The 25,232-nt window shown below is 43.5% G+C and overlaps 1 protein-coding gene across 1 annotated transcript in view; it reads left to right on the top strand.

Moving 5' to 3' along the window:
• Positions 1 to 25,232, top strand: part of ift74 (intraflagellar transport 74) — an 82,122-nt gene that overhangs the window by 14,575 nt on the left and 42,315 nt on the right. Inside the window, exons 4-8 of the mRNA XM_055632194.1 lie at positions 302 to 400; positions 497 to 557; positions 5,899 to 5,958; positions 9,516 to 9,577; positions 13,691 to 13,829. Of these exons, the coding sequence (XP_055488169.1) occupies positions 302 to 400; positions 497 to 557; positions 5,899 to 5,958; positions 9,516 to 9,577; positions 13,691 to 13,829 (421 nt within the window). The remainder of the gene's footprint in view (positions 1 to 301; positions 401 to 496; positions 558 to 5,898; positions 5,959 to 9,515; positions 9,578 to 13,690; positions 13,830 to 25,232) is intronic.

Genomic DNA, 25,232 nt, shown 5'->3' on the forward strand with positions numbered 1-25,232 from the left:
AGACCTATCAGAAGTGTTCAGTGAAATGGTCGCCGAGTCCACGCTTGGTCTTGCCCATGTGCAGGAGGCCACTTCTGGAACATTGAATGTAGTAGATGAGGTTACAGGAGGTTTCTTTGCCTCCTGAGGATTGGCGACAGATAGATATGAATTTCTATTTGCTTACCGAATTTACAGCACAGAAAGCTAATATGTAAATCTGTAAAGCTGACCATTAATTTATTCTTATAAATATGGTATTTATAAAATAATATCAAATGTAACTATTTATTATGGAATAACTTGTGATGTTTTTGCACAGAGCTAAAATCAGTGAACTTACAACAGAAGTTAGCAAGTTGCAAAAGGAAATCGATACCTTTAATCAAGAAAATTCTGTGTATCTATCCTATGAAAAGAGGTGAGAACATATTGTCTGCATGTGCAAAAATTGCATACATGGAATAAATAGTTGGGAGAATGGTGCTGGTTTTTACATGTTCATATTTTTCAACAGAGCTGAAGCATTGGCTATAGAAATTAAAGATCTGCAAGGACAGCTGGCAGATTACAATATGGTGAGTGGATTTGCTATCGTTGAGAAATGCAGAGTGATCTGTTATATTTAAGCAGTTGGAATTATTTTGTGTGTGTGATAGTAGTACAATATTTATTTATTCTATGTCTCCTTAACAATAATCATGTCTGCATATCCGTATGTCACAAAGTTAAGTTGGGGCTCTTGGAGAGCATTAAGAAGGTCAGATTGGATCTATCCTTGGTTATTAAGATGGGCATTCTAAGGCCTTAACATAAATCTCACTGCCTCACTGCCAGATCCCGGAGCACTGGAGAGTAGCTAATGTTGTTCCTTTGTTAAAGAGGCCAAGTAGAGACAAACCGGGAAATTAGAGGCTGGTGAGTCTCACATCATGGTAGGGAAACTATTACACAGGATTATATTGGTAAGATTTACTTGCATTTGAAAGAGAATGGGCTAGTTAGTTTTGTCTGCGGCAGGTCATGTCTTACAAACTTGATTTGTGTTTTTGAGGTGGTGACAAAGGTGTTCAATGAGAGTATGTCAGTGGATAGACCATAAGATATAGAGTAGAATTAGGCTATTCAGCCCATCGACTCTACTCTGCCCTTCAGTCATGGCTGATCTATGTTTCCCCTTCATTCTCCTCTTCTCCCCATAACCTTTGATGCCCTTGCTAATCAAGAAGCTATCAATCTCAGCTTTAAAAATACTCAATGCCTTGGCATCCACTGCTGTCTCTGGCAATGGATAGCACAGATTTGCCACCCTGTGGCTAAATAATTTCCTCCTCATCTCCATTGTAGAGGTTCTAGACTTTCCCATAACTGGAAATATCCTTTTCATTCCCAATCTAGATCTTTCATTATCCAGTAAGTATCAATGAGACCCCCCCCCCCCCCCCTGAATTATTCAAAACTCTAGGGACTACAAACCCAGAGCCTTCAAATGCTCCTTGTATATTGACTGAATCATCCCGGGATCGTTCTCGTAAACCTCCTCTGGACCCTCTCCAAAGCCAGCATTTCCTTCCTCAGATATGGGGCCCAAAACTGCTCACAAATTTTCAAATGTGGCTTATCAATGTCTTATAAAGTCTCAGCATTACATGCTTTATCTACTAGACCGCTCAAAATGAAAGCGAGAATTACATTTGTTTTCCTTACTACCAACTCAACTTGCAAATTAACTTTTTGGAATCCTACACCAGCACTTCCAAGTCCCTTTACACCTCTGATTTCTGAATCCACTCCCCATTTAGAAAGTTGTTATGCCTTTATTCATAGTCATACTTTTATTTCTACCAAAGTGTATGACTTTATACTTTGCTATGCTGTATTCCATTTGCCACTTATTTTTCCACTCTCCCAACCTGTTCAAGTCCTTGTGCAGACTTCATACTTCCTCAACATTCCTTCCCCTCCAACTGTCTTCGTATCATCTGCAAACCTGGCCACAAAGCCATTAATTCCATCATCCAGATAGTAGGATTGTCAGGGGTTATGGGGAGAAGGCAGGAAATGGGGTTGAGATGGATAGATAGATAAGTCACGATTGAATGGCGGAGTGGGCTTGATGGGCCGAATGGTATCACACGGTACTACACTAACAAGGTCAGCCAGCTCTCAGAAGCCACGCCGAGCTGGGTATGAATGGCTGGCAGTTTAAATGTTCTGGATTACTTATGGAATAAAGACTAATCTTTCACTATGTATGTTGTCGTGGATCGTTCACAGTCTAATTCTGCTCACATCGCATATGAACATACTGTCTACATGGATTTTAGAAAAGTACTTCATAAAGTCCGTCACGTTAGGCTGATCCAGAAGGTTATGATTCATGGGATCCATGGTAACCTGTTTGCTTGCATTGAAAACTGGCCTACTCACAGAAGACAAAATGTTATAGTGGAAGGGTGGAGGTCTGTGACCACTGGAGTTCCGCAGGGACTCTGTTATTTGTGATATAAACAATTTGGATGTAACTGTAAATGGGTTGGTTGGTTAGTTTGCAACAACACCAAAATTGGTGGAGTTAAGGACAGGCAGGGAGACTATACAACAGGATATAGATCAGCTACAGACACAGGGTGCAGAGAAATGGCAGATTACATTTAATCCAAGCAAGTCATAGAGTCGTACGCACGGAACCAAGTCCTTCGGCTGAACTTGCTCATGTCAACCAAGATGCCCCATCTACACGTCCCGCCTGCCTGCGTTTAGCCCATATTCCTCTAAACCTTTCCTATCCACGTGTCTGTCCAAGTGTGGGGTGTCGCACTTTGGGAGGATGAATATTAGGGGAAAATATACAGTAAATAGAGCTGCCAAGTAGTACGGATTTTCCGTATTTTGTACGGAAATGCGATTAGAATACGGATGTCCAGTTTTGTGTTGATAAATACGGATTATAAATACGGAGTTCAGTTCAGTCTGAAGGAGGGTCTCGAACAGAAACGTCACCCATTCCTTCTCTCCAGACTGCATGTCCCGCTTTAGGATTAAACATAGCGCTGTCAGTTTAAAGCATGGGAATTTAAACGAAGAGCTGTTGGCTACAGCGCTCTGGGTTCTAAAAATGCTATGGGCTTTAAACACAGCGCTATGAGTCACAGACTGTTCAGGAAAATTCTCGTATAACAATGGGTCTTTGGAATTGTCTTTCTCAGTGGAAGTTGAGTCTTTGATTATTTTTCAGGCAGTGGTGGAATTCTGGATAAGCCTAGTGGTGAAACGTTACGTGTGGGATTGCAGTTACATTGGAATTGGCCTTGATTTTACAGAATGGTGGGTAGGCTCCAGGAGGAGAGAGGGAGGGGTGGAGAGAGGGAGGGGTGGAGAGAGGGAAAGGATGGAGAGGGGAGTGAGAGAGAGGAGAGAGAGGGGGAGAAGGAGAGAGGGAGAGAGTGGGAGGGAGAGAGGGAGGAAGGGAATAAGGAAGGGAGAAAAAAAGGAAGGAGGAGATAGGGAGGGAAAGACGGAGGGAGAGAGAGAAAGTGGGAGGGAGAGAGGGCGGGAGAGATAGGGAGGGAGGGCGAGAGGGATGGAGAAAGGGATGGAGGGAGGGAGAGAGAGACTAAGGAGCGAGAGAGAGAGGGAGCGAGGGAGGGAGAGGGAGGCTTCCAACATGGCTTCTACATCATCACCTGGTGCTAAAAGCAGGAAGCAGCCATTCAAACAGCAGTATACAAAGAGATGGCAATGAATGCACTCAAGTAAGGTGCATAGAAGACATGTAGCAAAGTTATGCATTCTTGTACTCTTACATGGCACATAAAAAATAACATTTTTTTCAGCAAAATGGCACCGCGTAAAATTACTGATTTCCTCAGCAAAATACTGATTTTCAGGTACTAGAATACTGAAATGCTCTGACAAAACTTGGCAGCTCTAAGTTAAGAACAAGATCATTAACATAACTGATGTACTAAGGAATGTTAGGATCCAAGTACATAACTCCCTGAAAGTTGCAACACAATTAAATAGAGTGGTAAAGGAAGTACATGATATGTTTGGCTTTATCGGTTTTGTGGCATGAAGCGCCATGAAATCATGTTGCAATTTTATTGGGTTTTGAGGTTAGGCTCCATTCGAAGTATTGTGTGCAGTTCTGGTCACCCCATTGCAGGAAGGATGCAGAGTCTGAGAGGATACAGAAGAGGTTCACAGAATGCTGCCTGGATTAGGGTGGCACAGTAGAACAGCTGGTAGAGCTGCTGCCTCACAACGCCAGAGTCCATGTGTTGACCCCGTCATTAAGTGCTGATTGTGTGCAGTTTACTGGTTCTCCCTGTGACCACATGTGCTTCATCGTGCTGCTTTGGTTTCTTCCACATTCCAAAGACATGCAGGTTTGTAATTTAATTGGCCTCTGTAAATTCCACTCGCATGTGGAGTGTGAATGCGAAGGTGATAGAACACAGAACTCGTGTGAACAGTGATCAATGGCCAGCATGGATTTGGAGGACCGAAGGGCCTGTTTTGCATGGAGTGTCTTTCAATCGATTCTGTTAATCAATTAATTAGGGGCTGTTAGCAACAAGGATAAGTTGGAGAAACTTGTATGTTTTTTCTGGAAATGACAAGATTGAGGGGAGACCATGTAGAAGTGTTTTAAATCACGCACAGCATGGATTGGGTAGACAATCATGATCTGTTTCCCAGCTTTGAAATGTCAAAAACTAGAGGGCACAGCTTTAAGGTGAGAGGGGCAATATTTCCTTTTGATGTGCTGGAGAGGTGGTGGAGGCAGCTACGACAGTGGCAGTTGCAGTGACAGACACTTGCCTGTCTAAAGAGGCTTTAGACAGGCATGTGGATATGCAGGAAATTGAGGGCTATAGATCACGAGTGAGCAAAGGAAATTAATTTAACGGCATCATATTTGGACATTGGGGGTTGAAGGGGGTTGATAGCACTCGCTTCTGAGCTGAAAGGTCTTGGCCTAGAGCACTCACCAGAATTTAATCGGCTTCACTATTTGCAACTCTTCAAAGTTTTTGTCTAACACCTGTCTTGGCTTTGTCCAACCAACTACCTATCAAAAACCCACGTCACCTGTATCTACCTATTACTTACAGACTTGTCCTTCCCCTCCTCTCTTCCAGTTTTCTTCCTCCACCCCTCTAACAAGCAGGAGAAATTGGGATGTTACGTTACAGTTGTACAAGACGTTGCGGTCGTTTTGAGTACTGTGTTCAGTTTTGATCACCCAGCTATATGAAGGATGTTGTTAACCTGGAAAGAGTGCAGCGAAGATTTACAAGGATGCTGCCAGGACTTGAGGGACCTAAGCTATAGGGAGAGGTTGTGCAGGCTAGGACTATTCATTGGAGCGCTGGAGGATGAGGGGTGACCTTATAGAGGTGTGAAAGATCATGAGGGGAATAGATAGGGTAAATGGACAGAGTCTTTTAATCAGAGTAGGTGAATCAAGAACTAGATTTCATAGATTTAAGGTGAGAGGGAAAAGATTTAATAGGAACCTAAGGGGTAATTTTTCACACTGAGCCTGGTGGGTATATGGGACGAGCTGTTAGAGGAGTTCGTTGAGGCAGGTACTAAACAACATTTCAAAGATATTTGGACTGGTTCATGGATAGGAAAGGCTTAGAGGGATATGGACCAAACACAGGCAAGTGGGACAAGTATAGATGGGGCATCATGGGCAAGTTGGGCCGAAAGCCTGTTTCCGTGGTCTATGACTGACTATATGATTATTGCTGCTGTGTGTGTTATATTGAAACAAACATATTCATCTTTTTTGTTCAATAATTAGCTGAAATGTTTTATATCTGCGGTGATGGTACAAGTTATTGTGTAAATAGTAGTCTGTTGTGTTTTGATATATTTTGTCTTTATTTTGTGCTTTCACTTTAGCTGGTAGACAAGCTGAATACCAATACTGAAATGGAAGAAGTTATGAATGATTACAACATGGTAAGTATTTTAATTTCCAGCTTTATGGTTGATTTCTCTGTGAGTAGTTTTTTAAATCTTTATTCTTTCAGAAATACTGCAGGTAAAGTAAATCAAGCCTCTTAATTTACTATGTGTAGGAAAGAATTGCAGATGCTGGTTTACATCGAAGGTAGACCCAAAATGCTGTAGGAACTCAGCTGGTCAGGCAGCATCTCTGGAGAGAAGGAATGGGTGACGCTTCTGGTCGAGACCCTTCTTCAGACTGATGTCAGGGTAGTGGGCGGGACAGAAATAGAATGTATTCAGAGGACGAGTTGACCAAGGAGTCGCGGAGGGCACGATCCCTGCGGAGTTAACCAACCCATCAGGTTGGTTACTGCGGACAGAATGGAGGTGTTCTGCAAAACGAACACCTCCGCATTGAAACGAAACGATCTACATCGGTGAGACCAAGCATAGGCTTGGCGATCGTTTCGCTGAACACCTCCGCTCGATCCGCATTAACCAACCTGATCTCCCTGTGGCTCAGCACTTCAACTCCCCCTCCCATTCCGAATCTGACCTTTCTGTCCTGGGCCAGAGTGAGCACCACCGGAAATTGGAGGAGTAGCACCTCATATTTCGCTTGGGCAGTTTGCACCCTAGCGGCATAAACATTGACTTCTCCAATTTCCGGTAGACCTTGCTGTCTCATCCACTTCTTAGTCTCCCTCACACCTCGGGCTCCTACTCTTCCTTTCTCCTTACTTCTCCCCCCCCCCCCCCCCCCCCCCCCCCCCCCCCCCCCTACATCAATCTGAAGAAGGGTTTTGGCCCGAAATGTTGCCTATTTCCTTCGCTCCATAGATGCTGCTGCACCCGCTGAGTTTCTCCAGCACTTTCTGCCCACAGTAAATGGTGGAATCCTGAATGGTGTATGGAGGGATCTTGGCGAATGTCCAGACTCCTTGAATGTGATGAAAAAGTATGGCAAATAAGACATACGGTATTCTTTCTTTCATCATGCAGGATGTTTAATATCAAAGTCAGGAAGTCATTTTGCAGATGTTTAATGCATAAAGGGCGATCTTGGAGCCCAGTCAGTTTTGCAGCTGAAAGTAGTTAGCATGCTGGAGTGGTTTCTCCTAGTAGATGTATAAAAAGAAAGGCAGACACCAGTGGAGTGGCCATGTAGAGGTGAAGTGCCATGTGGATGATAAGTGTGAGGGTTTGGCTCGAGAGGCTTTGGGCGCCTCTTGACTGGCTGTGCGGTAGAAGCTTGCTTCTCAGTGTGGCCGAAGGTGGCTTCCTGACGGACCACGGCTGCGACTATTCCTGACAACAGGCCTGGCTCGCTGCAGCAGCAGTGGGAACCAGCCCGGAGAAGTTGCCACCGAGCCCGGCATCTGCTCTCCCCGTGGACCGGAAAAGCGGAGCGGCGGTGGGAGGGAGTGCATGGCCTCGATGCTGGAGACCCGGCAGCAGCCTAGGGCTCGGCCCAGTGGCCTGGCAAGGTGTGGATGTATCCAGACCGGAAGCTTGGCTCACTCTAAGAAGGAAGGCCGCCAAGTCTGGCCCCGGCTTGCCCCGTGGATCGGAAATTGGAAAGGAGGGGAAAGGAGAAGGTGGCGGACACTGGACAAAGAGCCCGGTGAGAGGAACCTGTGGGTATTACCTTAAGTGGCCTCGAGGTCAGCTGCAGGAGGCACCCCTCCCCAGGGGAACAAGGGCTGAAGGGCCAGATGTGGAGAGGGACATCGGATAGCGGGACGACCGGAATGGAGGCTTTGTGGCCAGCTGCAGCTGGGATTGTGAAATGGCGCTTCTTGCATATAAACTCATTGGGCTGTTCTGTGCATACTATACTGGCCGGGACGACTGGGCATATGTACTTGGATAATCTTGCTGAGTTTAATGCAAAAAATGTATGTCGCTGTACCTGGTACATGTGTCAATAAAGAAACCATTGAACCATTGGTGTAGAGAGTGACGGGATAATTACGGTCTGTGGATTTTTCTTTCTTTAAAAAATCGTCTCTTGTCTTGTGCAGTGCACATGGCAATTAGGACAGTGCTCCTCCTGAAGGATGTGGGAAATCGGGGAAACCTCCAATGTCCCTGAGGACTACACGTGTGCAAGGTGTGTCAGCTTCTGACAGACCGCATTAGGGAACTGGAGCAGCAGTTGGACCACCTCCTGATCACTTGGGAGACTGAGGAACAGATAGAAGTAAGGTGGTGATGACTAGGGTATGGGCAGAAAGTAGATGGGTGACTACAAGGATAAAGAGTAGGCAGAGAATACGGCAACCCCCTGTGGCCATTCACTTTGATAATATGCCCCTTTGCATACTGCCAGGGGAGTGCAGCGGCAGTCACATCTGTAGCATTGGGCCTGGTTCTGAGGAACAGCATGGAAGAGTGAAGACAGGCAGAGCCATAGTGATAGGAGACTCATGAGTTGGGGGGGACAGATAGGAGATTCTGTGGCTGTAAAAGAGACTCTAGCATGGGGTAGAGGCAAAGTTCAGGATATCCTGGAGCGGCTGCAGAACATTCTCTCGGGGGAGTGTGAGCAGCCAGATCTCGTTGTGCATGATGGCACAAATGACATAGGTTGAACAGGGACCTCCTTTTAAGAGGTGACCATAAATATATGGATAAATATCTGTATATTTGGATTTCAGCAAGGTATTTCACATGGTAGGCTGCTCTGGAAGGTTAGATCTCATGGGATCCAAGAAGAGATTGCTGAACGGAATGGAAAATTGGATTCATGGAAGGAAGCACAGGGTAATGTGGAAGGTTGCTTGGAGGACAAGTGGTGTACCTCAGCGTTCGATGCGTGGCCCATTGCAGTTTGTCATCTATTTTAATGATGTAGATGAGGCCATGCACTGCCTCCCACCACCGCTCCACTTTGTTAATGATGTAATGGCATGATTATGTTTGCAGATGACACAAAAGGGGGTGATATTGTAGATCGTGAAGATGGTTGTCAAAAATTGCAGCATGGTTTTCCTCAGTTAGGCAGGTGGTCTGTGGAATAGTTGATGGAATTTAATACAGAAAAATGTGAGGTATTGCATTTTGGAAAGTCTTACATGGGCAGGAGTTGGGACGTCTACTTTTATTAAACTTTGAAACATTCTCATAATCCACATTTTAACTAAATTTTTATGATCCCAATTAATCACAAGCAGTTTAACATGTCAGCGAAACAAAAACAGGTCTGGAATTCTCTGCCTCAGAGGGCGGTGGAGGCAGGTTCTCTGGCTGCTTTCACGAGAGAGCTAGATAGGGCTCTTAAAAATAGCGGAGTCAGGGGATATGGGAAGAAGGCAGGAACGGGGTACTGATTGGGGATGATCAGCCATGATCACATTGAATGGCGGTGCTGGCTCAAAGGGCGGAATGGCCTACTCCTGCACCTATTGTCTATTCTCTATTGTCTAAATATTCTCAGTACTGTGAATATTTGAAGCGCTATTGCCTCATTTTTTATAATTGTATTTTAAAATAGTTGCAGTAAGTGCCACGGTGGTTGCATTGGAGGTTTTAATAGGCTTAATTTGCTCAATTTTGTTGTATTTTAGCTCAGAGCACAAAATGATCGTGAAGCTCAGAACATGGATGTCATCTTTACAGAACGACGCGAGTAAGTAGTTGTAATTATATGTTGTTCAAAGTCGCTGTTGTATTTTTAAACAACGTTACAGATCGGAAACTGTCAGAACTGAAAAAGATATAAAGAGGTTTATTAAGCTGCGAGGGGAGGGTGTTGAAGGGTAAACCTGGAGGGACCATGGAGATAAGCTGTAAACAATTTTATCTGGTGGATAGAAGATGAGTTCATGGACAAAATCATGTTGCAGAGCTGGAGGCTATGCTTGTCCATTACTCCTAAAGAGAACAAAAACAAGCCAAACTAACTTTACAGTCAGAAGATAGACACAAAATGCTGGAGTAACTCAGTGGGACAGGCAGCATTTCTGGAGAGAAGGAATTGGCAGAGGAATACCGATCCGGTTTAATCCAGCATCTGCAGTTCCTTCCTACCCTAACTCTACAGACAGTCTGATGCAGACTGAGAAATCGTTAGAATTCAGTATTGAATCCAGAGGGCTGCAATGTCACCCTCTCTGCAGTTTTGAAAGCTCAATTTGTGTCCTTTTCTGTTCCGATGAATGGTCTCAAATCTGAAACGTTGAATTTCTTCCCACAAATGCGTCCTGACCTGTGAATTACCAGCATTTTTTGTTTTTATTTTAGATTTCCAGCATCAACAGTTAATTGAATTGTTAAAAAGACATTTTCTGAATTTCATTACGAGAAGATATGTTTACTTTCAGTCTGCTGTCACAAGTCTTCTTAAACACCACCTTTTCTGAGGATACGTCATATTTGTCAGCCATTGCCTATAATTGAACCTGGAAGATGCCATGATCACAGTTTTGAATCTGGTATACCTCACTCAAAATCTTGCATATTCTTATGGAAGTTTAGAACTTCCCAAATGAATACAGTTTGGCTGGTGTCTCTGGGTATAAACAAATAGATATGTTTAGAGTTTAGAGATCTTAGAAACATAGAAACTAGAAATATGCAGGAGTAGTTTTCGAGCCTGCACCAAATATGAATCCAACAGTATCCCGTACCTGCTGATCCCCTTAGCCACAAGGGCCACATCTAACTCCCTCTTAAATATAGGGGCCTCATACCCTCTGTGGCAGAGAGTTCCAGAGATAGAAAAAAGTATGTTTAAAGGATTTAGAGATTCAGCGTGGAAACAAGGGAACCCCTTCGCCTGTCCAACCCAAGTCCACGGAAAACCCCTTCGGCCAAACAAGTTGATCACCCGCACACTAGTTCTACGTTAGCCCACTTTTGCATCCTAAACACTAGGGGCAATTTACATAAACCGATTACCCTACGCCTTTGGAATATGGGAGGAAACCGGAGCACCCGGAATAAACCCACACATTCTCAGAGAGAACATACAAACCCTGCTCCGACAGTCAGGATCGAACCCGAGTCTCTGGCGCTGTGAGGCAGCAGCTCAACTGCTGCGTCACTATGCTGTCCTATGGAATATTTAATTTTGAATCGGGGCATGAAGAATACAGTTTAGTTTAGTTTATTATTATCACGTATACAGTGAATATTGTTTGTTCATGTGCTATCCAGTCAGAGAAAAGACTATACATGAATACAATAAAGCCATTTGCATTGTACAGACATAGGGTCCAACATTTAGTGCAAGATATAACATTGAAGTGGAACCTGAACAAAACCTTGAGTTTTTTGGGGATTATTTTGTACAGTTTTGAACAGCCATTAGATTCATGGAGGCATTCTCTGGGGAAACAGGCCCTTCAACCCAGCTCGTGCATGCTAGTCCCATTTGCTTGCATTTAGCCCATATCCTTCTAAACCTTTCCTATCTACGTACCTGTCCAAGTGTCTTTTAAATGCTTTTATGATTGCTGCTTCAACTACTTTATCATCTTGATCAATATACCAACCACCAATGAGTGAAAAAGTTGCCCCTCAGGTTTGTATTAAAGGTGACACTATGATTGTGATATAAAAGGAATGAGAAATGGGACTACGCTCACGGGTTATGAGGAAATGGGACTTTGACTTTACACTGACATGGAACTGTAATACACAGTAAAGCATCGGTCCACAAACTCTGTACCAAACATGTCAAGACTCATTTTTATCTGTCGCCACATAATCCGTATCCCTCCATGCCCTGCATATCCATACACTTATGCAAACATCTCTTAAATGCCACTATTGTATCTGCCTCAACCACCAACCCTGGCAGTGCATTCCAGGTACTCACCACCCTTTGTGTAAAAAAAACTTTCCCCGCACATCTTTAAACGTTGTCCCTCTCACTTTAAAGCTTCGGATTCTCATATTTGATTAATCCAACCTGGAAATCCTGACCGCTCTGGGGTGGCATGGTGGCGCAGAGGTAGAGTTACTGCCAGTCTTCGGGATGTGGGAGGAAACCGGAGCATCTGGAGGAAATGTTCACATTTTGTTCATATACTGAAATCCAGATTTTCACATCTGTTTCCTGTTGTCACACGTAGTCATAGAGTGATACAGAGTGGAAACAGGCCCTTCGGCCTAACTCCCAGCTGCACTAGTCCCACTTGCCTGCGCTTGGTCCATGTCCTTCCAAACTTGTCCTATCCATGTCCTGTCCAATTGTTTCTTAAACGAGGGACAGTCCCAACCTCAATGACCTCCTCTAGCAGCTTGTTCCATACACCCACCATCCATTGTGTGAAAAAGTTACCCCTCGGATTCCTTTTAAATCTTTTCCCCTTCACCTTGAACCTATGTCCTCTGGTCCTCGATTCCCCTACTCTGGGCAAGAGACTCTGTGCATCTACCCGATCTATTCCTCTCATGATTTTGTACACCTCTATAAGATTTCCCATCATCCTCCTGCGCTCCATGGAATAGAGACCCAGCCTACTCAACTTCTCCTTATAGCTCACATCCTCTAGTCCAGGCAAAATCCTCGTAAATATTTTATGAACCCTTTCAAGCTTGGCAACTTGCATCTGCTCATAATGTCTAAAATATAGTTTTAGTTGTGGGTTGGAGAGGCAATAAGTACGCCTTTACTTCACCACACAGAAAGAATATTCTGTTGTAAAATATTCTTTCCTTCAGTTCATTTCTAAAGAATACACAAATGAAATATCATGAGCTGAACAGAGATGTTCAGAAATCTGCTTAAATCTTTAGTCGACACATGGAAAATCTTTCTTCCTCAACTAGTTTTACTGACCAGAGGGTGAGAGGGAGGTTTAAGGGGTATTTGAGAGGAAATATTGATGCCAGAGAGAGTGGAGCAGCTCATTCTGGATACAAACCACTCTTTGTGTGAGGTAGAAGGGTAAGTGAGGCAGAACTGTTGTTGGCATTCTTGTAGTTTTTTATATGCCTAAGTGGATGAAAAACAAAAGGCCAAAGATGGCATTTGTAGAAGCAGAATAAGAAGCCTACAGTGGTGATTCCTTGGTTATGAACAGATATGTAAGAGTGAAACCATGGATGGTGATGATGAAGAGCTTTTTAATGAACATTGACAAGAACAGGTTGACAAAGACAAACAAGGAGAAACTTTTCATACAGCTTGAAAACAGACCCTTCAACCCAGAGTATTCATAAAACTTTATCTTGCACTAAATCTTGCACTGTGGACAGCTTGATGTAATCATGTATAGTCTTATCGCTGACTGGATAGCACACAACAAAATGTTTATCACTCTACCTGTGACAACAATAAACTAAAATAACCATCTTCACTATCTACGATACCACCTTTTCATTTGGGCCATGCTGAAATCTAGGCCAATCTTTTTAAATGTTGAAGGAAAGAACCTATTACCAAACCAATTACCATCTGCCAAAAGCTTATTTCTGCAGGACAAAGCTGTGAGTTGAAGATAATTACATACAAATTGCCGACCAACTAGCAGGCTTGATTCATAATTGAATGACCAAATGAACCAAATCCTTTCTATGAATACCATTATCACCATAAGCTGCCACATTTTCAAACCATGTAACTAAGTGCAGTTTCTGAGGAAATCCTTTGGAAGGATTATTGATTTGAAATTTTAACTCTTCCAAACTGCAGATGCCATATCGTTTGTTGATAATGAGAAATTACTTTTCAGGCTGTTGCTTCAATATATTCTCACAGAGTAACAGTTTGCATACTTTTTTTAATGTAAAGGAAAGAAGACTTGATTAGAGTGATTGATACAGAAATTGACCAAGAGAAACAGGCAGCAGACACCATCATCAAAAATATGACAGAAGATAAACAAGCAAAATACATGAAGATGAAAGCAATGAATGAGCATCTGTTACAGGTGGGTGATTAAAAAAAAAAAACATTTGATGATTGATGAGGATAAAGCAGTGGATGTTGCATGCAGTGACTTTATTGAAGCTTATTGAAGGTAGAGATATACAGCACTGAAATAGGCCCTGTGGCTCACGATGTTTACGCCGAACAAGTTGGCATATTGCTGGTCGCATTTGTCTGCATTTAGCCCATAATTCCCGAAACGCTTGCTGTCCACAGATCTGTTAAAATATCTTTTGAAAGTCATAGCTGTATCCACTTTTGTAATTTTCTCTGGCAACTCATTCCAGATAGGCACTATACCCTGAATGAAAGACTTGATCCTGTGCTCCCTCTTAAATCTCTCCACTCGACTCTTAAGCCTGTAGTTTAGTTCAATTTAACGATACAATATGGAAACGGGCCCTTCAGCCCAACAAGTCCATACCGACAATCAATCAGGTGCCAACGCCAGTTCCATGTTATCCCACCTTTCCATTTACATCCCGCACACTAGTGGCAACGCAGTGGCCAATTAACCTACAAACCCACACATCTTTGGGATGTGGGAGGAAACTGGTGCAAGCGGGGAAATCCCTCATGGTCACAGGGGTAACATTCAAACTCCACACCGACACCACCTGAAGTCAAGATCAAAGCCAGGTGTCTGGTGTTGTGGAGCAACCACTCTAGTTTTAGAATCCTCCACTCTGCAAAAAGTAGAAGATTGTCAGCAATCATTTTATGCAGGCACATCATGATCTGAGACTCATGGTTCTGTCTGGTTATGCGCTCTGGAAGTGAGACTGCATTGGTTTCAGGGGCAGCTAGCCTTCTGGATAGAGAATTGGCCTAATGGAAAGAAGCAGAGGGATGATGGAAGGATGCTTCTCAGACTGGAGGCCTGACTAGTGCTGTGCCTCAGGGATCGATGTTATACCCTTTGTGGTCTGTGGCTAATTTCAGCGTTTTGGATGAAAATGCACAGGGCATGATTTTTACGTTTGCAGATGACACCAAAGTAGGTGGATATATGGTAGTATTGTAGATAGTAAAGATGGTTAACAAAAATTACAGCAGGATCTTGACTAGCTGGATTAGATGCAACAATCAGTATTTGGTTTTACTGACATTGGGAGCAAGGTTATTTTTCTGTTACCATTCGGTCAGTCGATTGATCGATCTTTACTCTGACTCGTCATTATACGTAATTTGTCCAACAACGGTGATGTCATCGATGAATTTGACAAATTAAACAAATCTTTTCTGCTTGCACATGACCATATTCCTCCGTTGCCTATCCAAAAGCCTCTTATATGCTACCTTTCTGTCTGTCTCTGTCATCATCCCGGCAGTACATTCCAAGCTCCTACCAGTGTCTGTGCAAAAAAAGAGTTGCCTGTACGTCTCCTTTAAACTTGTCACTCTCACAAAACTCTCTAGTCTTTGATAATGCCACCTTGGGAGATAGTTTCCGATGTCTACACTATCTTTGCTTCTCATAATTTTATAGAACTTCTGTCGGGTCTCCCCTCAGCCTCTGACACTTCGGACAAAACAGTCCTAAGTTCTCCAACCTTTCCTTACAGCTAACATCTTTTAGTCCAGGCAGCATTCTGGCAAAACTCTTCTGTACCCCTTGAAAAGCCTCCACTTTTATCTTGTAATGGTGTGTCCAGGACTGCACACAATCCTCCAAATGTGGCCCGACTGAAGTCCTGTAAAGCTGTAAAATTACATCCTAATGCCCCTGTCCCACTTAGGAAACTTGAACGTAAACCTCTGGAGACTTTGCACCCCACCCAAGGTTTCTGTGCGGTTCCCGGAGGTTTTTGTCAGTCTCCCTAATGGTCAAAAGTGGTTTCCGCTTTTTCTATGTTCCGGCAATTATTTCAAAAAATTCAAAACTGGCCGCGGCTAAAAATAGATTGCCGTTTTAAAAATCGGTAATTTTTTAGTCGAAGCCGGTTGCGATGCTTGTTGAAGGTGGTTGCCAGAGGTTGCAGTTAGTGGAAGGTAAGACCACTTTCGACCATTAGGGAGATTGACAGTAAACCTCCGGGAATATCCGGGAACCGCACAGAAACCTTGGGTGGGGCACAAAGTCTCCAGAGGTTTCCGTTCAGGTTTCCTAAGTGGGACGGGCATATCTCTTAATGCCCCGGCCTATAAAGCCAAGCACACCACTTGCTTTCGTTACCATTCTATCAACGTGTTGCTGCTTTCGGGGAGCTGTGAACTTGGACCCCAAAATTCCCTCTGATATATTAATGTTGTTCAGGGTCTTTCCATTAATAGCATTCAACCTCCCAAAGTTGAATACCTCACACTTCCTCAGTTAAAAGTCCATTGTCTTTTCTCCACCCATTTTTGTACCTGATCTACATCTCGCAGTATACTTTGACAACCTTCCTCCTTATCACCAACTTCAACAATTTTGGTGTTGTCAGCAAACCTACCAACCAACCCATCTGCATTTACGTCCAAGTGGTTCCATATATCACATGCAACAGCGGTCCCAGCATAGATCCCTGTGAATCTCCATTCCAGCCAGAATAATACCTTTCAACCACAATATTCTGTCCCTGAATAAACCAATGCTAAATACAAATGACATGCAAATCATGATGGGAATAGATAAGGAAAGCACAGTGTCTTTTTCCCAGGGTATGCAAATCAAGAACTAGAGGGGATAGGTTTAAGGTGAGACTGGAAAGATTTAATGTGTAACTGAGAGGTAGCTTTTTCCACACAGGTGACTATGTGGAATGAGCGACCAGATGAAGTAGTTGAGGCGGGTATAATAAACACATTTATAAGGCATTTGGACAGGTATATGGGTAAGAAATATTTCGAGGGATTGGGGCCAAACATGGGTAGATGGGACTTGCTTAGGTGGAGCATCTTGGTTGGTATGAATGAGTCGGACTGCAGGGCCCATTTCCATGCTGCCTCAACATAACTGACTCAAATTACAAGGTTAGATTAGAGAGGCTGGGACAATTTTTCAGAGAAAATGAAAGCTAAATGGAGATATAATGGAAAAATATGGTAATCATTAAAAAGATCCAGAATATAGAACTCGTGAGTTGCTGTGATAAAGAGTTGCATCAGAGACAGTGAGCTGAATAACCTTTAGACTTTAGCAATAGTGCGAAAACAAGCTCTTCGGCCCACCAAGTCTGCGCCGACCAGCGATCACCCTGTACGCTAACACTATCCTATTCACAAGGGACAATTTATAATTTTACCAAAGACAATTCATCTACAAACCTGTACGTCTTTGGAGTGTGGGAGGAAACCAGAGAAAACCCATGCAGTCACTGGGGAACGTACAATCTTTGTACAGATGGCACTTATAGTCAGGATCAAACCCGGGTCTCTGGCGCAGTAAGGTAGCAGCTCTACCGCTACACGACTGTGCCACCCTGTGTATGACTTGACTATTTCATGATTCCATGACGTGTGGGGAAAACCCCCCAATGTTTCTTCCTTTGCAATTACTTTTGCAAGAAGAATAGCAAGGTTGAACCCTCTAAAATATGTAGAATTCAATTCTGAGGAAGGGTGGTGCAGGAAGCTGCAGTCCTGAGGAATTCCTGTAACAATTTTAAAGTCAGATGCAGACCATCAGCGCAACGAGTTGGATAAACTTACAGAAAACCTTACTTAATGCACTTTTCCGGATGACTAAATGATCTGAGCTGAGTGCTGTCATGTGTAAATTGAAAATGCAGCATTATTTGCATTCACATGCATGCACATCTTAATAATATTGTTTATTTTGATAAGAAGACTACCAAAGTGTTTCTTGGCTCCCAATTATTACACTCCGAAGGGATGTCTGGCTTGTCTGCACAGGATAGACTTTCAATAATGTTTTCCTGCTTCCTTTGTTATAGTATTTTCCTGTTTAGCTGAGTGCAAGCCTGTTGTTATCTTTGCGCTTTACCAGTGCCCTGCAATTGTCGCCAACAAGAAAGGCATAATGTATCAGAAAAAAAGTCCAGTGGAAGCTTAGTAAAATACTAAATTAGCCACAACTTCACTATTGGCAGTTCTGCTATAATGAACGTTTCCATAAGACAAATTAGATATAACTATGAATTAGGGATATGTATTTGCATTACACGGGCTAAATCGGTTATACTGCGATTTTGATTGGGAACGGGAGAATCACGGTTGTTTTGTGGGTTGACAAGCAGAACAAATAGATATCTTGGGAAAAAAACGTTGAGGGCCTCCATGCAGTAATCATGCAGTAATCAGACACTGTTATCTCTTAATAACACAAAGGTAACTTTAATTGGGAAGGGCCATTAAAACTGATAAGTAATTGCTTCTACTGCCACTTAGAGCCATAGAGCTGTATAGCAGGGAAACAGGGTCATAGAAACATAGAAATTAGGTGCAGGAGTAGGCCATTCGGCCCTTCAAGCCTGCACCGCCATTCAATATGATCATGGCTGATCATCCAACTCAGTATCCCGTACCTGCCTTCTCTCCATACCCTCTGATCCCCTTAGCCACAAGGGCCACATCTAACTCCCTCTTAAATATAACCAATGAACTGGCCTCGACCAACCAGAGTTCCAGAGACTAACCACTCTCTGTGTGAAAAAAGTTATTCTCATCTCGGTTCTAAAGGATTTCCCCCTTATCCTTAAGCTGTGACCCTTTGTCCTGGACTTCCCCAACATCGGGAGCAATCTTCCTACATCTAGCCTGTCCAACCCCTTAAGAATTTTGTAAGTTTCTATAAGATCCCCTTTCAATCTCCTAAATTCTAGAGAGTATAAACCAAGTCTATCCAGTCTTTCTTCATAAGACAGTGCTGACATCCCAGGAATCAGTCTGGTGAACCTTCTCTGCACTCCCTCTATGGCAATAATGTCCTTCCTCAGATTTGGAGACCAAAACTGTACGCAATACTCCAGGTGTGGTCTTACCAAGACCCTGTACAACTGCAGTAGAACCTCCCTGCTCCTATACTCAAATCCTTTTGCTATGAAAGCTAACATACCATTCGCTTTCTTCACTGCCTGCTGCACCTGCATGCCTACTTTCAATGACTGGTGTACCATGACACCCAGGTCTCGCTGCATCTCCCCTTTTCCTAGTCGGCCACCATTTAGATAATAGTCTGCTTTCCGGTTTTTGCCACCAAAATGGATAACCTCACATTTATCCACATTATACTGCATCTGCCAAACATTTGCCCACTCACCCAGCCTATCCAAGTCACCTTGCAGTCTCCTAGCATCCTCCTCACAGCTAACACTGCCCCCCAGCTTAGTGTCATCCGCAAACTTGGAGATATTGCCTTCAATTCCCTCATCCAGATCATTAATATATATTGTAAATAGCTGGGGTCCCAGCACTGAGCCTTGCGGTACCCCACTAGTCACTGCCTGCCATTGTGAAAAGGACCCGTTTACTCCTACTCTTTGCTTCCTGTTTGCCAGCCAGTTCTCTATCCACATCAATACATGGCCGAACAGGCAATGCCTTCAAGAACCCCCAATGCCATGTGCTTTAAGTTTGTATGCTAATCTCTTATGTGGGACCTTGTCGAAAGCCTTCTGGAAGTCCAGATACACCACATCCACTGGTTCTCCCCTAGCCACGCTACTAGTTACATCCTCGAAAAATTCTATAAGATTCGTCAGACATGATTTACCTTTCATAAATCCATGCTGACTTTGTCCAATGATTTCACCACTTTCCAAATGTGCTGCTATCTCATCTTTAATAACTGACTCTAGCAGTTTCACCACTACCGATGTTAGACTAACTGGTCTGTAATTCCCCGTTTTCTCTCTCCCTCCCTTCTTAAAAAGTGGGGTTACGTTTGCTACCCGCCAATCCTCAGGAACTACTCCAGAATCTAAAGAGTTTTGAAAGATTATTACTAATGCATCCACTATTTCTGGAGCTACTTCCTTAAGTACTCTGGGATGCAGCCTATCTGGCCCTGGGGATTTATCGGCCTTTAATCCATTCAATTTACCCAACACCACTTCCCGGCTAACCTGGATTTCACTCAATTCCTCCAACTCCTTTGACCTGCGGTCCCCTGCTATTTCCGGCAAATTATTTATGTCTTCCTTAGTGAAGACGGAACCAAAGTAGTTATTCAATTGGTCCGCCATATCCTTGTTCCCCATGATCAACTCGCCTGTTTCTTACTGCAAGGGACCTACATTTGTTTTAACTAATCTCTTTCTTTTCACATATCTATAAAAACTTTTGCAGTCAGTTTTTATGTTCCCTGCCAGTTTTCTTTCATAATCTATTTTTCCTTTCCTAATTAAGCCCTTTGTCCTCCTCTGCTGGTCTCTGAATTTCTCCCAGTCCTCCGGTATGCTGTTTTTTCTGGCTAATTTGTACGCATCATCCTTCGCTTTGATACTATCCATGATTTCCCTTGTTATCCATGGATGTACTACCTTCCCTGATTTATTCTTTTGCCGAACTGGGATGAACAATTTTTGTAGTTCATCCATGCAGTCTTTAAATGTCTTCCATTGCATATCCACCGTCAACCCTTTTAGAATTAATTGGCAGTCAATCTTGGCCAATTCACGTCTCATACCCTCAAAGTTACCTTTCTTTAAGTTCAGAACCACTGTTTCTGAATTAACAATGTCACTCTCCATCCTAATGAAGAACTCAACCATATTATGGTCACTCTTGCCCAAGGGGGCACGTACAACAAGACTGCTAACTAACCCTTCCTCATTACTCAATACCCAGTCTAAAATAGCCTGCTCTCTCGTTGGTTCCTCTACATGTTGATTTAGATAACTATCCCGCATACATTCCAAGAAATCCTCTTCCTCAGCACCCCTGCCAATTTGATTCACCCAATCTATATGTAGATTGAAGTCACCCATTATAACTGTTTTGCCTTTGTCGCACGCATTTCTAATTTCCTGTTTGATACCATCTCCAACTTCACTACTACTGTTAGGTGGCCTGTACACAACACCCACCAGCGTTTTCTGCCCCTTAGTGTTTCGCAGCTCTACCCATATCGATTCCACATCCTCAAAGCTAATGTCCTTCCTTTCTATTGCGTTAATCTGCTCTCTAACCAGCAACGCTACCCCACCTCCTTTTCCTTTCTCTCTATCCCTCCTGAATATTGAATATCCCTGGATGTTCAGCTCCCAGCCTTGGTCACCCTGGAGCCATGTCTCCGTGATCCCAACTATATCATAGTCATTAATAGCTATCTGCACATTCAACTCATCCACCTTATTACGAATGCTCCTTGCATTGAGACACAAAGCCTTCAGGCTTGTTTTTACAACACGCTTACCCCTTATACAATTATGTTGAAAAGTGGCCCTTTTTGATTTTTGCCCTGGTTTTGTCTGCCTGCCACTTTTACTTTTCACCTTGCTACCTATTGCTTCTACCCTAATTTTACACCCCTCTGTCTCTATGCTCACACATTTAAGAAACCCTTTCCCTTTAACTCCATCCTCCACTATCCCAAACTCCACTATCCCATTCGGGTCGAATGGCATGTTATCCATGCCGTCCAAGTTAACATATGTGGCTAGTCCAATTTGCCTGCATCTGTGCAATAATACTCTTAAATCAATTGCCTGTCGTATTTTTTGGCTTGCATTATTAAATATGTCTTGCTATTAAAACATCATTTGTTTTGGAAAATCCCACAGGAAAAATAACTTATTGCAAATCTGAAACTTTCTCGCCCTTATTCCCCATTTCCCCCACTGGTGCAGTCGTCATTACAACATCATTTTCTAAATTGCAAGGTTTCTTAAGTGCCCGACTGTTACTTCAGAGCAGAACTACTTGTATTGTGTCGAGTTCTGGTCAACATATTTAGCAAACGTTTGAATAGAAAGGATGCAGAATATATTTATGAAAACATGGCCAAGGTTGTCAAACATTAGTTATATGAAGAGGCTTAGTCTAGGATTGATATCCATGGAGCACAAAAGACTATGAGGCCAATTTACTAATTTGTTAGAGGAATGGGCCCAGGTTAGATGCAGATGATGTCCTCAAATATAGAAGGAAAACCAAATCAGTGCAGTCGACAGACAATATATGGATGGAAAAGCAAGGGTAGCACTGCAATATTGATTAAGGCATCTACTACAATAGTAGAAGAGAGGATATCCTAGAAGGATATTTAAACAAGGTCACATGGGCAAAGCTTGGGAATAAAAAGGTAGTATTTACTTTTTTGGGGGTTACTACAGGCTCCTGACAGTGAACAGAGAGTAGAGGAGAAGATATGTAGACGTATAGCAGAGAGGTCTATGCATAATAGTGCTATGGAGTTGAAGGGGATTTCAACCAGTAATTTTAGCTAGAATCTCTTTTGTCTGTAAGGTGGGCTAGGGAGAAGTCAGACAAGGCTACTGTGATGCGAGACTCCATACTTAGGGGGATAGACAAGAGATTCTGTGGCTGTAAATTAGACGTCAGGATGGCATTGATGCCAGGTTTCCAGGATGCATTGGTACGACAGCAGAACATTCTCAAGAGGGAGGATGAATAGCCAGAGGTCATTGTGCACTTCATCCTGAACTACATAAGTAGGAAAAGTAAAGTTAATATTGAATGTTAGGGAATTGTCAAAAATTGCAGCAGTAACTTGCTCAGTTGGGCAGGTGGGCTGAAGAATGGCTGATAGAATTTAATATAGAAAAGTTAGAGGTGTTGAATTTTGGGAAGTCTAACCAGCGTAAGGACCGACACAGTGAACAGTGGGGCTATGGGGAACATTGTAGTGCAGAGGGATCTAGGATTGCAGGTACATAGTTCCTTGAAAGAGGCATCTCAGGTAGATAGGGTGGTCAAGAAGGCCCTATGCACATTAGCCTTCATCAGTTAGGATGTTGGGATGTAAAGTTCCAGTTGTACAAGATGTTGTTGAGGCCATATTTTGAGTATTGTATTCCGTTTTGATACCCTGCCAAAGGAAGGATGTTGTTGAGCTTGAAATAGTGCCAAGAAGGTTTATATGGATGCTACCAGGGCTTGAGATCTTGATTTATAGAGAAAGGTTGGGCAGACTAGGACTTTATTCCTTCTAGTGAAGGAGGATGAGGGGTGATCTTATAGAGGTGTATAAGACAACGAGAGGAATGGATAGGATAAATGCAGTCTTTTATCAAGAGTAAGTGAATCAAGAACCATAGGACATTGGTTTAAGGTGAGGTGGGAAAGATTTAATAAGAACCTGAGGGGCAATTTTGTTACACAAAGGGCAGTAGGTATATTAAATGACCTAACCAGAGGAGGTACTATCATAACATTTCCAAAACATTTGCACAGGGACATGGATAGAATAGGTTTAGAAGGTATGGGCCAAACACAGGCTGTTGGGACGTGTAGATGAATCATACGGCTATATTTCATGCTATATTTCAGACTTTAGGTAGGCTGCATTTGGGGCAGTTCCGAACGTCCAATACAGGAAGAATGTGGAAGTTTTAACAGGGTGCAGAGAAGGTTTACCAGAATAATGCCTGGTTTAGGGGATATTAGTTACAGGGAGTGGTTGGACAGACTTGGATTGATTTCTATGCAATGCCAGAGCTTGGGGGAGACCTGAAAGAAATAAAATAAAGGTTAAGATTATCGATATGATAGACAGTCAGAACCTTTCTCCCAGGGTGGAAATATCAAAGACCAGAGGGTGTAGGTTTAAGGTGAGAGGGAAAAGGTCAAAGGAGATGTGTGGGACAGGTTTCTGCACAGAGGGTGCAGTGCGGCTGGCATGTGCTGCTAAGGGTAGTGAAGGAGGCAGATACGATAGTAGTATTTAAGAGACTTTTGGATAGTATGGTGTCCTGCAAGGATGTGTTCTCAGCCCCCTTCTTTAGTCCTTATGCATCCTTGCCTTCAGCACGACAAAGGAGATTGTAACCGACTTCAAGGAGCGAAGCAACACACATACCCCAGTATACATTCATGGTGCCGAAGTAGTGATGGTTTAAAGCTTCAAGTTCTTAGGAATAAATATCACCAGTAATTTATCCTGGATCTGCCATATCGACGTAATGGCCAAGAAAGCACACCAACGCTTCTTCCTTACGAGGGTTAGGTACTTTGGCACGCCCACAACAACTCTCACTAACCTCTGCAGATGCACTGTCGAATGCATTCTATTGGGATGCATCACATGGGTTGGGACCATCTCCAAAAAAGACCACAAGAAATTGCAGAAAATTGTGGACGTGCCCAGATGATCACGCAAGGACGAGTCTCATCCCCGGTCACTCCTTCTTCTCCCCTCTGAAAATAGTCATCTATGATATCTGAAGAAGGGTCTCACCGTAGCCTCGCCTGCCTTCGGAAAATAAATGCTCAAGAGTATGACTGGTTTGAGGCATTCTTAGATGAAATGTCATCCATCGTTGAAGATAGATACACTGCACACCTTGCACATGATGTAAAATTGATCCTCAACATACAAAAAGGCATAGAGCTTGCAAACGCAGCCACACAGAGACCAGCCAGGCATTGTGCAAACAGGTACTGGAATGAATTGTGAAGAAGTCCAAACTGCAAGGAATCTTGGAAATCTTTGTACAATGGTATAAATCGAACAATGACTCCAACCGTACCCAAGTTTGCTCCTTTGAAATCTGCGGATGGCAACATTGTCACTGACAAAAGAAGGCAGGTGGATCGCTGTTTTGAACACTCTGCTCAGCTATATTTATACGAAGTTGACATCGCCACCACAGCTCTTGATGCTCTCCTTCAGGTGCCAGTGATGAATGAACTCGATGATGAACCACTCTTGCATGAATTGGATTAAGCCATCAATTGCCTGGCAGCTAGGAAGGCTCTTGGACAGGATGGCATATCTGCTGGAGTTAAGTATGGAGTCCATCAACTCTTGCTGCAACTGCACAACCTTCTCCTGCTTTGCTGGAGAGAGGGTAGTGTCCCTCAAGACATGTGTAACAACAACATCGTCACACTGTATAAGAACAAGGGAGACTGCGGTGATTACAACAACTGCAGGGGCATCTCACTGCCGCCGAGAACGAGGACAGACCCGATGGACGACGAATACAAAGAGCCAGCGACCAGCGAGAACAAAGACCCAACTGCAACGAGCGGCGGCAGGACTGGTTCGCCACTGCTAAGCAAGGGGCCCGCGGACCGCTGTCTGCAGGGGATGTTCGGAAGCCCTAAAGACCAGAGAGTCGAGGAGGAAGCTGCAAGTAGTGGGCCGGTAGCAGAGGGTCGGGGATTGCATCCAACGCCAAGGTTGGCTGCAGGAGGTGCACCTGTGGGACATGGAGGCGTTCAACAGAGGAGAGGGACGTCGGATCATGGGTCTGCAGCAACCTGGGACTTATCTGGGCTTATCTGGATCAGGGTGCTCCGTGCTTCCAACATGTGGATCGGACTTTTTTTTCTT

Source organism: Leucoraja erinacea, chromosome 3 (genome assembly GCF_028641065.1).
Source record: "Leucoraja erinacea ecotype New England chromosome 3, Leri_hhj_1, whole genome shotgun sequence".
In the NCBI taxonomy this organism is placed as follows: Eukaryota; Metazoa; Chordata; class Chondrichthyes; order Rajiformes; family Rajidae; genus Leucoraja; species Leucoraja erinaceus.